Source organism: Ranitomeya imitator, chromosome 5 (assembly GCF_032444005.1).
Source record: "Ranitomeya imitator isolate aRanImi1 chromosome 5, aRanImi1.pri, whole genome shotgun sequence".
NCBI classification, from domain to species: Eukaryota; Metazoa; Chordata; class Amphibia; order Anura; family Dendrobatidae; genus Ranitomeya; species Ranitomeya imitator.
The window spans coordinates 291,718,673-291,735,359 of record NC_091286.1 but is presented as its reverse complement, the minus strand read 5'-3'; the positions used below and the strand labels follow the sequence as shown (position 1 = coordinate 291,735,359).

General features: G+C 44.1%; 1 protein-coding gene across 1 annotated transcript in view; it reads left to right on the top strand.

Moving 5' to 3' along the window:
* The window catches only part of FIG4 (FIG4 phosphoinositide 5-phosphatase), a 683,868-nt gene that overhangs the window by 136,842 nt on the left and 530,339 nt on the right, over positions 1-16,687 (top strand). The window contains exons 5-6 of the mRNA XM_069726226.1: positions 400-556; positions 8,642-8,692. Of these exons, the coding sequence (XP_069582327.1) occupies positions 400-556; positions 8,642-8,692 (208 nt within the window). The remainder of the gene's footprint in view (positions 1-399; positions 557-8,641; positions 8,693-16,687) is intronic.

Sequence of the window (16,687 nt, the reverse complement as noted above, 5' to 3'; positions counted from 1 at the left end):
GACATCTCTCATTTTTCTCCCTTTTGTTCCGTTAACGTATAAAATTAGTCAGGGAGTCTAATATGGGATTCTAAACAGTGTGTAATGTATACACTGTTAGGATTTCATTGTGTTTCACGGTTCCAGTGATTGTCATTTCTCTGCACTTTGCATTTTTATAAATTATCTTAAGCCATGTGGTGAAATTTGGCAGAGAACATACTATTCTTTATCCTTCCGTAAATAAGACCACCAAAGGATATACAATGATATGAAGCTAGTAAATATGGAGCATCATTTCCACTTTAATTGGGAAAAACTACGGCTGCACACATTTGCATATAAAGCAATCAAATCAGAAATTGAAGTGATAATTGTCTGTTAAGTCAAAGTTATTCCGTAATATTCTCTTCCTGACAGGATTTGTCCAGTTTTTGGAAGGGTACTACATTGTGCTAATTACTAAGAGAAGAAAAATGGCTGACATTGGAGGTCATGCAATTTACAAGATAGAGGATACGAGTATGCTATACATTCCTCATGATTCTGTACGGATCCCTCACCCCGACGAAGCCAGGTAACATATGACGTGCCTACATCTTTTTAATGCCTTGTTTGCAGTAATCAAAAATCATGAAATCAAAGCAAAATGGTAGCACCCAATTTATTCAGGAGGTACATCTGAGGAACGCATGACACAGATGCTTCATACGGTAACTGTTTTTTGATAAATAATACAAGGATTTACTAAAACAAATGTCAGAGTTGCTGATGGTTCTAATGAACATACACATCCCCTGTACATAAAAACTGAACAACTCCATATCACAACCTATTCATTATACAGTAAATAGGGTATGTTGTCATTTTTTTCATAAGTTCCTATTTTCTTATTTTTTTTGTAGACAAATTCATGTTTTAAAAAGTTTTGAATAGTGTTTTTAATGTACATAATCCCAAATGATTAACGTTTTCTGTAAGGTGACATACGATTTCTGCTTAGTCTGGATGATTGTCATGTCTTTATGCACCGCACTTTGTACACTAGAGCACAGTCAGCAGGAAAAGGCATTTTCTAAAATATTCTCTCAAAGTTGGAAGCATCCAAGTGTCCAAAATGCCTTTTGTATATTGTGTACACTACACTTCATTGATACTACAGTCCAGAAAAAGCAGTTCCGTACCATTTTCTCTCCTGTGCCAAATCTGAGAGCAGGCACTTTGCCTTCCTGTAGGAAGCATTCTTTAGGCATCGGCCAAACCTACAGTAATCCCTTGGACAGGTAAATACTAGAGAAGACTCTGTTCCAGAGTTTACTGGCAGTATGGTAATCTCAGGGTTGTGTGTAGCTGAGATATTTAACTCCTTAATGGCCACTTATACACCTTTTTACAGCAGTCAGTGTGGGACATTATTCTTTTACGCCACCTTTCAGGCAAGGTGGCAGCTTCTGCGTTCTTTAGTATGCATTATACAGTCATGGCCAAAAGTGTTGGCACCCTTGACATCGTTCCAGAAAATTAAGTATTGCTCCCAGAATATTGTTGCAACTAGATGGAGGCCCCTTGCTATCACATCGGGAGGGCGGTAATGTCACGATGGGGGCAGGCTTTCCAGCGTTGAGAATTTCTCCCCCCATGTGCTCCCCCACCTATCCACGCTCTTTCCCCCTGTGCTGACTTCTCCCATCTGTGCTCTCTTCTTTGACCTGTCTATCATCTATCTGTTGGCGTTGATATTTGCTTTTTAAAGGGGTTTTCCCACAAAAGAAACGTCATTTTAAAAATTTTCTGTGTCTGACCATGTACCGAACATACCATGGCTCCTGGGCAGGGGAGGAAGCAAAAGACAATACTGACATTACAGCAGGAGATCGCAGAGGATACATTTTGTGAGGTAAAATATTGTGTAAAAACCATTATTTTACCTGACAAAAGAAATTATCTGTTATCCCCTGCTGTAATGTCAGTATTGTCTTTTGCTTCCTCCCCTGCCCAGGAGATGTGGTATGCTCCATAAACAGTCAGATATAGACCATGTTTAAAATGCACTTTCGTTCGTGGGAAAACCCCTTTAATATGACCGGCTTCCTCTGCTTGTAGACACGTCGCGCATCTGCCGCCGGGATCAGCCAAATGATTCACTGCGCCTGCGTGGAATTTGCGCCGGCGCAGTTAATCAGACCGCCACCATCTTTGTGCAGACAGATAGCGGCGGTCACATTAAAACTGCACATACGTTCCTCCTGTACAAAGATGGTGGTGGTCAGTGAATCATTCAGCTGATCACGGTGGCGACGTGTTCGCGATGGTGTTCCGCTGGTGGTACCGTGCAAGAGGTTGCATACGGCGTATTCAGTGTGTAGTGCGTATGACGTATGCAGTGTGTGTGGTGTGTACGGCATATACAGTGTGTGTTTGTGTGTGTGTTGCGATGGTGTTCCGCTGGAGGTACCGCGCAAGAGGCTGGTACCACTAGCGGTTTCCATATTGAATACAAGAAAACTGACTGAACAGCAATCTAGTCTGAACTGGTGCACCAGTTCAGACTAGATTGCTGTTCAGTCAGTTTTCCTATATTTACTATGTACTATTTTTTTCTGACTTGAACGCCCCGCCCTTCACTATGCTGTGATTTTAATTACATCCAAACACAGTTGGTTCTGACCTTCCTATAAATGCAGGCTTTACCATGTTATTAGCCAGAGGTAAGTGTTCACACTAGGCAGTCAGGTCAGGTACCCATCCGATCTGAGATTACCTTGACGTTTGGTGGATGGGCTCACAATTTTTGGCCAAATTTTGTGCTAAGCATCTCATGTATTTTTTCATATATTTCACAAGCCATTATGCTATTCACATTTCATATATCGCACATTTCCTTGCTTTAGTACAGTTGAGTGCAGCCATTGATCTCTTTGCTAGGTTTCCATATTGAGACACCCATCACTTGGTTGTCCTAATATGGAAGTCGGTGAACTTCCGCCGCTTGGAATTCTGGGATCCGGACACATCTGGACGGAACAGGATGTGAAGACATTGCAAGGTAAGTATATATAAAGATTACACATGTTTTGCTATACACGTGTTTATTTTCTTTGTGTGTATTGGAGCAGCACAGAAAAAAAATGAGAAAAAAGTAAAATTGGACATAATTTGACATTAAACCCCCAAAAAAGGCCATTCAAAATTTTTAGCACCCTCAAATTTATATTTGGTTTCACCCTCTTTGGTAGAAATAACTGAACTGAAATCAGTCATTTCATATCTCTATCAACAAGCTACTTACACCTCTCAACTTTGGACCTCTCTTCTTCTGGAAACTTCTCCAGGTCTCTTGTTTTTGAAGGGCACCCTCTCCCAACAGCAATTTTAACATCTCGCCACAGGTATTCAATGAGATTTAGATTGCCGGCCACTTCAGAACTCTCCAGCTCTTTGTTTCCATCCATTTCTGAGAGCTTTTTGAAGTATGTTTGGGGTCATTGTCCAGCTGTAAGACCCATTTCCTAGGATGCAAACCCAGATTTCTCACACTGGGCTCTACATTGTGACCCAAAATCCCTTGTTAATCTTCAAATTTCATGATGCCTTGAACGCAAGCAAGGCACCCAGTGCCAGAGGCAGCAAAACAACCCCAAAACATCTTTGAACCTCCACCATATTTGATTATGTATTGATACATACTGTATTCCTTTCTTGGTAGGTTTCATTCCTCTTTTGGTAAACAGAAACACAAACTTCAGAGCAGCAAACATTTCCTTATTTCATATCCCCCTAAACTCAAGTGGTAGGCGTGCTATAATAGCATAGGATGCTCTCAAATAGCCATTTAATCGAAAAAGAAAGAGCACAAAAAGTCCTATATAAAATCAGAATCATAATTACATGTAAACAGAACAAGGTAACCACAAACAATTCATAGACAAAGTGGAATAACTGATGTCACAGGTTTAACACCCAGGAACCGCATATATTAAAGTGGATGGGAAGGCAGAAAAAGACACCACATCAGAAAATGCCAGTGCAGTGAGTATAAGGTAAATTCACACTAGATAGATTTATCACTGGCAGGGAAAATCATACTGCTCAAAATAACAGCCATTGCAGCCCTAAATAAGTATATAAAGAAAAATTATATCAAAGTGTAAATGCTGCAAATAAAAAGAAGTGGAGAGCAGAATGACAATCCAACCAGTCAAAGTGTATCACTTTAAAAACCATTCACATCACTGAGAGTGCCAGATAAAGCTCTTACCCATGGTCTCCACTGCGGTAAACTGAGTTGTGCAGCCCCAATGTTTCGCGTTGTATACAGCCCCCGTTGTGTGCAGCCCTCAGAGGAAGCCCACGCGAAACGCGCCTTGGAGCTGCACAACTCAGTTTACCGTAGTGGAGACCATGGGTAAGAGCTTTATCTGGCGCACTTAGTGATGTGAATGTTTTTTAAAGTGATACACAACCAATTTTTTGTTTTTTTATTTATTAACTATTTTGTGTGACATAACTCTCTGACATAAGAGCATAAGTATTCAAAGTTTGAAAATTGCAGTTTCCCAAATTTTTTTTAAATTTCAATTTTTTTTCACAAAGAAGCGAAAGTTATAGCAAATTAATTTTACCATTATTATGAAGTACAATATGTCATGAAATAAAACAATCTCAGAATCGGTGTGATCCATTGAAGCGTTGCAGAGTTATTACCTCATGTGACAGTCAAGCTTGAGAGCAGGAACTCTCTGCACCACAGATCTGAGTGAGATTTAACCCCTTTCTGCCATCGGACGGAATAGTACGTCCCATGGCAGAACCCCTGCTTTGATGCGGGCTCCGGCGCTGAGCTCACGTCAAAGCCGGGACATGTCAGCTGTTTTTAGCAGCTGACATATGCCCGCAATAGTGAGTTGCAAAATACTCCAGTCACATGGGAGCGCACAGGACACAGATGAAAGGATTAAAAGTTTCTTTGTTTATTGAAATCCACAACGCGTTTCGACGGAACAGCTCCGTCTTCATCAGGTGGCAGTATACAGAGAGTGGGCCAGAGTGAGTATATAAAGGAGCACCAACTAATGAGATTTAAGGAGCAATTGTTCGGAACACATGATTAGATGGGATCACATGATTAATTAAGATACAAGTCACAAACGCAGTTTAAAAACATATACCGTATATACTCGAGTATAAGCCGACCCGAGTATAAGCCGACCCCCCTAATTTTGCCACAGAAAACTGGGAAAACGTATTGACTCGAGTATAAGCCTAGGGTGGAAATGCAGCATTTACCGGTGAATTTCAAAAATAAAAATAGATCATTATTTCCCCATAGCTGTGCCATATAGTGCTCTGCACCGTTTATTATTTCCCCATAGCTGTGCCCCATATAGTGCTCTGCACCGTTCATTGTGCCCCATTGCTGTGCCCATATACGGTGCTCTGCACCGTTCATTGTGCCCCATTGCTGTGCCATATACGGTGCTCTGCACCGTTCATTGTGCCCCATTGCTGTGCCATATACAGTGCTCTGCACCGTTCATTGTGCCCCATTGCTGTGCCATATACGGTGCTCTGCACCGTTCATTGTGCCCCATTGCTGTGCCATATACGGTGCTCTGCACCGTTCATTGTGCCCCATTGCTGTGCCATATACGGTGCTCTGCACCGTTCATTGTGCCCCATTGCTGTGCCATATACGGTGCTCTGCACCGTTCATTGTGCCCCATTGCTGTGCCATATACGGTGCCATATGCTCCCTGCATGTCCCACATATATACACAGCTCTGCCGCCTGCATGTCTCACATATATACACAGCTCTGCTCCCTGCATGTCCCACATATATACACAGCTCTGCTCCCTGCATGTCCCACATATATACACAGCTCTGCCGCCTGCATGTCCCACATATATACACAGCTCTGCTCCCTGCATGTCCCACATATATACACAGCTCTGCTCCCTGCATGTCCCACATATATACACAGCTCTGCTCCCTGCACCGTTCATTGTGCCCCATAGAAATCTCTGCCGCCGCCGCTGCTGCAATAAAAAAAAAAAAACACATACTCACCTCCCTTGATTGCAGCTCCCGGCGTCTCGTTCCGGCGCCTCCATCTTCCCGGCGTCTCTGCTCTGACTGATCAGGCAGAGGGCGCCGCGCACACTATATGCGTCATCGCGCCCTCTGCCTGAACAGTCAGAGCGCAGACGCCGGGAAGATGGAGGCGCCGGCCGGGAAGATGGAGCGACGCCCGGCGGCTGGAACGAGGACAGGTGAATATGACATACTCACCTAGTCCTGGCGATCCTCGCGCTGTCCCTCTGCCTGGTCTTCGGTGCCGCAGCTCTTCCTGTCAGCGGTCACCGGCACCGCCGATTAGAGGAATGAATTGGCGGCTCCGCCCCTATGGGAGGTGGAGCCGCTTATTCATATCTCTAATGAGCGGTCCCACGTGACCGCTGAAGAGAGGAAGAAGCTGCAACACAGAAGACGGGGAGGAAGGCAGGGACAGCGCGAGGATCGCTGGGACTAGGTAAGTATACCTCAGCGCCCTCACCCCCTCACCCGCCGACCCTGCCACCCACATTGACTCGAGTATAAGCCGAGAGGGGCACTTTCAGCCCAAAAATTTGGGCTGAAAATCTCGGCTTATACTCGAGTATATACGGTATATCAAAAAAGATTAAAAAAAAGGATATAGCATAATAATGAAACGCGTTGTGGATTTCAATAAACAAAGAAACTTTTAATCCTTTCATCTCTGTCCTGTGCGCTCCCATGTGACCGGAGTATTCTGCAACTCGCTATTTATTCCACTCCTGAGGCACCCGGCAGGAGCTGCATCAGACCTTTCTCAATCAACATCTCCCCTGACCGCCAGCCTGGCGCTCCGTTAGCCTGTCTTTTCTATAACTATATGCCCGCAATAGTCACAGGTGGAATCGCGACCTGCCGCACCTATTAACTAGTTAAATGCTGCTGTCAAACTCCTGACAGCGGCATTTAACAAGTGCTTCCGGCCGTCCGGCCGGAAATGCGTGCACCATGACCCCCGTCACATGATCGGGGGTCATCGGTGCGTCTGCATAACAACCAGAGGTTTCCTGCTGACCTCTATCGTTGTTGATGCCAGATTGCTGTGAGCGCCACCCTGTGGTCGGCGCTCATAGCAATGCTGTAATTCAGCTACATAGGGGCGAGCTAAGCCAGCTTCTAGCCTCTCATGGAGTCTATTGAAGCATGGCAAAAGTAGAAAAAAAATGTTTTTAAAAATATGAAAAAAAATTAAAAAATATAAAAGTTCAAATCACCATACTTTCGCAACATTCAAAATAATAATAATAATAATAATAATAATAAAAATAGCAAACCTACACATATTTCATATTGCCGCATTCAGAATCGCCCGATCCATCAATAAAAAAAAAATTAACCTGATCACTAAACTGCGTAGGGAGAAAAAAATTAAAAATGCCAGAATTACGTTTTTTTTTTATTGGGTCGCCACAACATTGCATTAAAATGCAATAACGGGCGATCAAAAAAACGTATCTGCACCGAAATGCAATCATTAAAAACATCAGCTTGGCATGCAAAAAATAAGCCCTCACTCAACCCGAGATCACGAAAAATGGAGACGCTACAGGTCTCAGAAAATTGTGCAATGTTTTTTTCTTAAACAAAGTTTACAATTTTTTTTACCACTTAGATAAACAAGAACCTAGACATGTTTGGTGTCTATAAACTCGTAATAACCTGCAGAATCATAACGGCAGGTTAGTTTTAGCAGTTAGTGAACCTAGCAAAAAAGCCAAACAAAAATTAAGTTTGGGATTGCACTTTTTTTTGCTATTTCTCCGCTCTTGGAATTTTTTTTCCCGATATGCGACATGGTAAAACAAATGGTGTAGTTCAAAACTACAACTCGTCCCGCAAAAAATAAGCCCTCACATGGCCATATTAGCAGAAAAATAATAAAGTTATGGCTCGGGGATGGAGGGGAGCGAAAAACAAAAACGCAGAACCGAAAAAAGCCCCGGGGGTTAAGAGGTTAAAGCTGCCGTCACACTAGCAGTATTTGGTCAGTATTTTACATCAGTATTTGTAAGCCAAAACAAGGAGTGGGTGATAAATGCACAAGTGGTGCATATTTTTCTATTATACTTTTCCTCTAATTGTTCCTCTCCTGGTTTTGGCTACAAATACTGATGTAAAATACTGACCAAATACTGCTAGTGTGACAGCAGCCTAACAGAGGCCAAAGCCTGAGAAAACAAAGCCAGTGATGCATACCCACGAGATAAGATGTTGTAGTGACCCATGGCAATGGAGTGTTGCGGACTGTTATGGACGATCCAGCTGCAATCCAGAGGATAATGTTTGCCTATTTGTTGTGAGTTGCCAAAATAAAGACTTTTAAGTTAGACTAACCTGGGTCATTGCCTCTTTTACCGCACTGTGTGAACACCGCTGCATTACAGGGGGTAAACTGGATGTGTACTGTGGATATAGTTTCACTGATTATGTGTATGAAGTTCGGTCATGTTATGTCACTAAATATCTGCTATTTCTGTTTACTCTGATTTCTTTTTGTTACTTCTTTTTATAATAATACTTATTAAATGTATTATCTACAATACATTGTTAATTTTGTTTTACTTTAGATATTCACGAATATTCCAGAATGTGGATCTATCCAGCAATTTCTACTTCAGGTAATACACAAGTTGCTTTTTTTCAGCAGTGAGTGCAATCATTGATCGTGTGAACTCTCCTGACTGTGCATATATCAGCGAGACATCTCCATTATATCCCTAAATGGCTGGCAATTCATAATTTACACTCAAGGCTCCTATCATTTAACAGAAAGATAAAGAATATGGGAATAAAGCATCAGAGCCACATAACAGCTTCCTCTCATGTTCTATCACTAATTGACATGACTGTGGATGTAATTAGCCTATGCTTAATAGTATTAAATTGTATTAAGCGATTGCAATGTAAATTTCATCTCAATACATCAAGCTGTATTTTTATTTCTACACATATACTGTATGCAACAGAATGGAAATTGGTATAGGAGATTTCCAGGCTGAAATTAACCCCTTCCCGACCTGTGACACAGCGTATGCGTCATGAAAGTCGGTGCCAATCCGACCTGTGACGCATATGCTGTGTCACAGAAAGATCGCGTCCCTGCAGATCGGGTGAAAGGGTTAACTCCCATTTCACCCGATCTGCAGGGACAGGGGGAGTGGTAGTTTAGCCCAGGGGGGGTGGCTTCACCTCCCCGTGGCTACGATCGCTCTGATTGGCTGTTGAAAGTGAAACTGCCAATCAGAGCGATTTGTAATATTTCACCTAAAAAAATGGTGAAATATTACAATCCAGCCATGGCCGATGCTGAAATATCATCGGCCATGGCTGGAAATACTAATGTGCCCCCACCCCACTCCTCCGATCGCCCCCCCAGCCCCCCGATCTGTGGCCCGCTCCCCTCCGTCCTGTGCTCCGCTCCCCCGTCCTCCTGTCCGCTCCCCCCGCGCTCCAATCACACCCCCCCGTGCTCCAATCAAACCCCCCCGCACTCCGATCCCCCCCCGTGCTCCGATCCACCCCCCCTGCACACCGATCCACCCCCCTTGCACACCGATCCACCCGCCCGCACACCGATCACTCTCCCCCATGCTCCGATCCCTCCCCCCCGTGCTCCGACGCCCCCCCGTGCCCTGATCTCCCCCCCCTGTGCCCTGATCTCCCCCCCTTATACTTACCGATCCTGGCGGGGTCCGTCCGTCTTCTTCCCCGGGCGCCGCCATGTTCCAAAATGGCGGGCGCATGCGCAGTGCGCCCGCCGAATCTGCCGGCCGGCAGATTCGTTCCAATGTGAATTTTGATCACTGTGATATAATCTATCACAGTGGTCAAAATAAAAAAACAGTAAATGACCCCCCCCATTTGTCCCCCATAGATAGGGACAATAATAAAATAAAGAATTTTTTTTTTTTTTCACTGAGGTTGGAGTTAGAACTAGGGGTAGGGTTAGGGGTAGGGGTAGGGGTAGGGGTAGGGTTAGGGGTAGGGTTAGGGGTAGGGTTAGGGGTAGGGTTTCGGTATGTGCACACGTATTCTGGTCCTCTGCGGATTTTTCCGCAGCGGATTTGATAAATCCGCAGTGCTAAACCGCTGCGGATTTATGGCAGATTTACCGCAGTTTTTCTGCGCATTTCACTGCGGTTTTACAACTGCGATTTTCTATTGGAGCAGTTGTAAAACCGCTGTGGAATCCGCAGAAAGAAGTGACATGCTGCGGAATGTAAACCTCTGCGTTTCTGTGCAGTTTTTCCGCAGCATGTGTACAGCGATTTTTGTTTCCCATAGGTTTACATTGAAATGTAAACTCATGGGAAACTGCTGCGGATCCGCAGCGTTTTCCGAAGCGTGTGCACATACCTTTAGAATTAGGCTATGTGCACACGGTGCGGATTTGGCTGCGGATCCGCAGCGGATTGGCCGCTGCGGATCCGCAGCAGTGTTCCATCAGGTTTACAGTACCATGTAAACCTATGGAAAACCAAATCCGCTGTGCCCATGGTGCGGAAAATACCGCACTGAAACGCAGCGTTTTACACCTATTCCTCAATAGGAATCCGCAGGTGAAATCCGCAGTAAATCCGCAGGTAAAACGCAGTGCCTTTTACCCGCGGATTTTTCAAAAATGGTGCGGAAAAATCTCACACGAATCCGCAACGTGGGTACATAGCCTTAGGGTTAGGGTTGGGTTGGAATTAGGGTTGTGGTTAGGGTTAGGGGTGTGTTGGGGTTAGGGTTGTGGTTAGGGTTACGGCTACAGTTGGGATAAGGGTTAGGGGTGTGTTGGCGTTAGAATTGAGGGGTTTCCACTGTTTAGGCACATCAGGGGGTCTTCAAACGCAACATGGCGCCACCATTGATTCCAGCCAATCTTTTATTCAAAAAGTCAAATGGTGCTCCTTCCCTTCCGAGCCCCGACGTGTGCCCAAACAGTGGTTTACCCCCACATATGGGGTATCAGTGTACTCAGGACAAACTGGGCAACAATTACTGGGGTCCAATTTCTCCTGTTACCCTTGAGAAAATAAAAAATTGCTTGCTAAAACATCATTTTTGAGGAAAGAAAAATGATTTTTTATTTTCACGGCTCTGCGTTGTAAACGTCTGTGAAGCACTTGGGGGTTCAAAGTGCTCACCACATATCTAGATAAGTTCCTTGGGGGGTCTAGTTTCCAAAATGGGGTCACTTGTGGGGGGTTTCTACTGTTTAGGCACACCAGGGGCTCTGCAAACGCAACGTGACGCCCGCAGACCATTCCATCAAAGTCTGCATTTCAAAACGTCACTACTTGACTTCCGAGCCCCGACATGTGCCCAAACAGTGGTTTACCCCCACATATGGGGTATCAGCGTACTCAGGACAAACTGGGCAACAATTACTGGGGTCCAATTTCTCCTGTTACCCTTGAGAAAATAAAAAATTGCTTGCTAAAACATCATTTTTGAGGAAAGAAAAATGATTTTTTATTTTCACGGCTCTGCGTTGTAAACGTCTGTGAAGCACTTGGGGGTTCAAAGTGCTCACCACATATCTAGATAAGTTCCTTGGGGGGTCTAGTTTCCAAAATGGGGTCACTTGTGGGGGGTTTCTACTGTTTAGGCACACCAGGGGCTCTGCAAACGCAACGTGACGCCCGCAGACCATTCCATCAAAGTCTGCATTTCAAAACGTCACTACTTGACTTCCGAGCCCCGACATGTGCCCAAACAGTGGTTTACCCCCACATATAGGGTATCAGCGTACTCAGAACAAACTGGGCAACAATTACTGGGGTCCAATTTCTCCTGTTACCCTTGAGAAAATAAAAAATTGCTTGCTAAAACATCATTTTTGAGGAAAGAAAAATGATTTTTTATTTTCACGGCTCTGCGTTGTAAACGTCTGTGAAGCACTTGGGGGTTCAAAGTGCTCACCACATATCTAGATAAGTTCCTTGGGGGGTCTAGTTTCCAAAATGGGGTCACTTGTGGGGGGTTGCTACTGTTTAGGCACACCAGGGGCTCTGCAAACGCAACGTGACGCCCGCAGACCATTCCATCAAAGTCTGCATTTCAAAAGTCACTACTTCCCTTCTGAGCCCCGACGTGTGCCCAAACAGTGGTTTACCCCCACATATGGGGTATCAGCGTACTCAGGAGAAACTGGACAACAACTTTTGGGGTCCAATTTCTCCTGTAACCCTTGGGAAAATAAAAAATTCTGGGCTAAAAAATTATTTTTGAGGAAAGAAAACGTATTTATTATTTTCACTGCTCTGTGTTATAAACTTCTGTGAAGCACTTGGGGGTTCAAAGTGCTCACCTCACATCTAGATAAGTTCCTTTCGGGGTCTAGTTTCTAAAATGGGGTCACTTGTGGGGGGTTTCTACTGTTTAGCCACATCAGGGGCTCTGCAAACGCAACGTAACGCCCGCAGAGCATTCCATCAAAGTCTGCATTTCAAAATGTCACTACTTGACTTCCGAGCCCCGACATGTGCCCAAACTGTGGTTTACCCCCACATATGGGGTATCAGCGTACTCAGGAGAAACTGTACAACAACTTTTGGGGTCAAATTTCTCCTGTTACCCTTGGGAAAATAATAAATTGCAGGCTAAAAAATCATTTTAGAGAAAATAAAATTTTTATTTTATTTTCATGGCTCTGGGTTATAAACTTCTGTGAAGCACTTGGAAGTTCAAAGTCCTCACCACACATCTAGATTAGTTCCTTTGGGGGTCTAGTTTCCAAAATGGGGTCATATGTGGGGGATCTCCAATGTTTAGGCACACAGGGGCTCTCCAAACGTGACATGGTGTCCGCTAATGATTGGAGCTAATTTTCCATTTAAAAAGCCAATTGGCGTGCCTTCCCTTCCGAGCCCTGCCGTGCGCCCAAACAGTGGTTTACCCCCACATATGGGGTATCAGCGTACTCAGGACAAACTGGACAACAACATTTGCGGTCCAATTTCTCCTATTACCCTTGGCAAAATAGGAAATTCCAGGCTAAAAATCATTTTTGAGGAAAGAAAAATTATTTTTTATTTTCATGGCTCTGCATTATAAACTTCTGTGAAGCACCTGGGGGTTTAAAGTGCTCAATATGCATCTAGATAAGTTCCTTGGGGGGTCTAGTTTCCAAAATGGGGTCACTTGGGGGGGAGCTCCAATGCATAGGCACACAGGGGCTCTCTAAACGCGACATGGTGTCCGCTAACAATTGGAGCTAATTTTCCATTCAAAAAGTCAAATGGCGCGCCTTCCCTTCCGAGCCCTGCCGTGTGCCCAAACAGTGGTTTACCCCCACATATGAGGTATCGGCGTACTCGGGAGAAATTGCCCAACAAATTTTAGGATTCATTTTATCCTATTGCCCATGTGAAAATGAAAAACTGAGGCGAAAAGAATTTTTTTGTGAAAAAAAAAGTACTTTTTCATTTTTACAGATCAATTTGTGAAGCACCTGAGGGTTTAAAGTGCTCAATATGCATCTAGATAAGTTCCTTGGGGGGTCTAGTTTCCAAAATGGGGTCATTTGTGGGGGAGCTCCAATGTTTAGGCACACGGGGGCTCTCCAAACACGACATGGTGTCCGCTAACGATGGAGATAATTTTTCATTCAAAAAGTCAAATGGCGCTCCTTCCCTTCCGAACCTTACCATGTGCCCAAACAGTGGTTTACCCCCACATGTGAGGTATCGGTGTACTCATGAGAAATTGCCCAACAAATTTTAGGATCCATTTTATCCTGTTGCCCATGTGAAAATGAAAAAAATTGAGGCTAAAAGAATTTTTTTGTGAAAAAAAAGTACTTTTTCATTTTTACGGATCAATTTGTGAAGCCCCCGGGGGTTCAAAGTTCTCACTATGCATCTAGATAAGTTCCTTCGGGCGTCTAGTTTCCAAAATGGGGTCACGTGTGGGGGAGCTCCAATTTTTAGGCACACGGGGGCTCTCCAAACGTGACATGGTGTCCGCTAAAGAGTGGAGCCAATTTTTCATTCAAAAAGTCAAATGGCGCTCCTTCCCTTCCAAGCCCTGCCGTGCGCCCAAACAGTGGTTTACCCCCACATATGAGGTATCAGCGTACTCAGGACAAATTGGACAACAACTTTCGTGGTTCAGTTTCTCCTTGTACCATTGGGAAAATAAAAAAAATGTTGCTAAAAGATAATTTTTGTGACTAAAAAGTTAAATGTTCATTTTTTCCTTCCATGTTGCTTCTGCTGCTGTGAAGCACCTGAAGGGTTAAAAAACTTCTTGAATGTGGTTTTGAGCACCTTGAGGGGTGCATTTTTTAGAATGGTGTCACTTTTGGGTATTTTCAGCCATATAGACCCCTCAAACTGACTTCAAATGTGAGGTGGTCCCTAAAAAAAATGGTTTTGTAAATTTCGTTGTAAAAATGAGAAATCGCTGGTCAAATTTTAACTCTTATAACTTCCTAGCAAAAAAAAATTTTGTTTCCAAAATTGTGCTGGTGTAAAGTAGACATGTGGGAAATGTTATTTATTAACTATTTTGTGTCACATAACTCTCTGGTTTAACAGAATAAAAATTCAAAATGTGAAAATTGCGAAATTTTCAAAATTTTCACCAAATTTCCGTTTTTATCACAAATAAACGCAGAATTTATTGACCTAAATTTACCACTAACATGAAGCCCAATATGTCACGAAAAAACAATCTCAGAACCGCTAGGATCCGTTGAAGCGTTCCTGAGTTATTACCTCATAAAGGGACACTGGTCAGAATTGCAAAAAACGGCCAGGTCATTAAGGTCAAAATAGGCTGGGTCATGAAGGGGTTAATAATCTGCCGTCACTCTGTTACTGTGGAATGCTGAATCGGAACTGTCACAATTCCCTTCTATTTCCCTAGTGTGATAGTATTGATAGTATGATATGTTATGTGGGTATCATATTGTGTATTTATATTTTACTGATTCTCATAGTGTTCTCTTGTTGCCCTGTATCATTCCGCGTATTCCCCATATTGTCTAGGGTCTCAATTACCTTCCAAAAGGCTGATAATTGAATTGGCTCACTTACTGTCTGCAGCTTGACTGTATCTATGACTCTTGATGACCCCCTTTAGTGCCTTAATCCCCGAGGCACCTTTGTCAGGTCTGGGAGGCCTGAAAACCACCCCAACCTGTCTGACTACCCCTGGACATAAGGAGGGGGCTGGGAAGGACAGGAGCTGCAAAGTCAGTTTCTGTGTGGTGAGGATGGTGTGAACACAGCACATCAGAGAGAAAGGGAAGCATATGGATTTTTTTATCATCTGTCTGCTGGATTATTGGACTCTCCTTGGACATTTTATCCTGTTACTGAGCTGCATTCGTGTTCTGGACTATTGTAGCCTCAGTGTGGTGGATTGTTTATTAACCGTTTAGTTTTTACTATAATAAAGGCCTTGGGATTGTTCACACTTCTCTCGCTCTGTTGATTGTGTGGTATCGGAGAAGGACCCCTGACAACTGGCAGGATGCTGCCCACCGGGCACAGCGGAGACAAGAGGCAATGGAGTTAGAAAGAGGGAGTAATGCAATGTGGAGTGTAAATCCAATGATCCGGGAGCCTGTACGGATCACCCGGACAGAGTTTAAGCCATTTGATGAGGCTTCCGGAGATGTGGAGGGGTTCTTCAAGGACTTTGAGCAGCATTGTGCTGTGATGGAGGTGCCCCACTCTGGCTGGATGCGTTTGCTAGTGGGACTCCTGTTATGATCCGGTGACCTTGGAGCCGCATGAATAACTTTCACTGGAGTAGGTGGTAACTGTACTGACTGCAAATCCTGATCTGACATCGCAACTAGAAGTAGCCGTGGGGTGTGCCTAACAAACCCTAGACACCTCGTCACAGCCGGAGGACTAAATACCCGTATAGATGGAAATAGGAATACTATCTTGCCTCAGAGCAGAACCCCAAAGGATAGGCAGCCCCCCACGAATATTGACTGTGAGTAGGAGAGGAAAGACACACGTAGGCAGAAAACAGGATTTAGCAAAAGAGGCCACTCTAGCTAAAATAGCAAAGGATAGGACAGAATACTGTGCGGTCAGTATAAAACCCTTCCAAAAATATCCACAGCAGATTATACAAAAAATTCCTCCATCTAACTAAAGACGTGGAACGTATATCTGCAACTCCAGAGAATCCTACACACAGAGCAGAAATACAATCAAAAATCCAGCACACAGCATGTGTGCCATAGAAAAAAAACCAGACACTTATCTTTGCTGAATTGGCAGCTAAGCAGGAGAAACCAGACAGAGGTCCAACACCTCCCAAGAACCATTGACAACTGTCAAGGACTAATGAATCCTGCAAACCTAAATACCCCAGTCAGAATTGCAATCAGCAGATACACCTGACCAGGACTGCAGCCCTGGGACAACTGCATTACCACCTACAACCACCGGAGGGAGCCCAAAACCAGAATTCACGACAGACTTCTGAACGGAAGCATGGTGGTGGCTACCGAACCATTGACTCACAGCGGAATCGGCATTTATAACATTGTAAAGTGGACTATCCTGGATTACCATGCTATCACCCAAGACTCAAATTGGGCCAAAGTTCCGAGACCTCCCATGCACCAGGGGGGTATCGTTTAGGACATCACATCA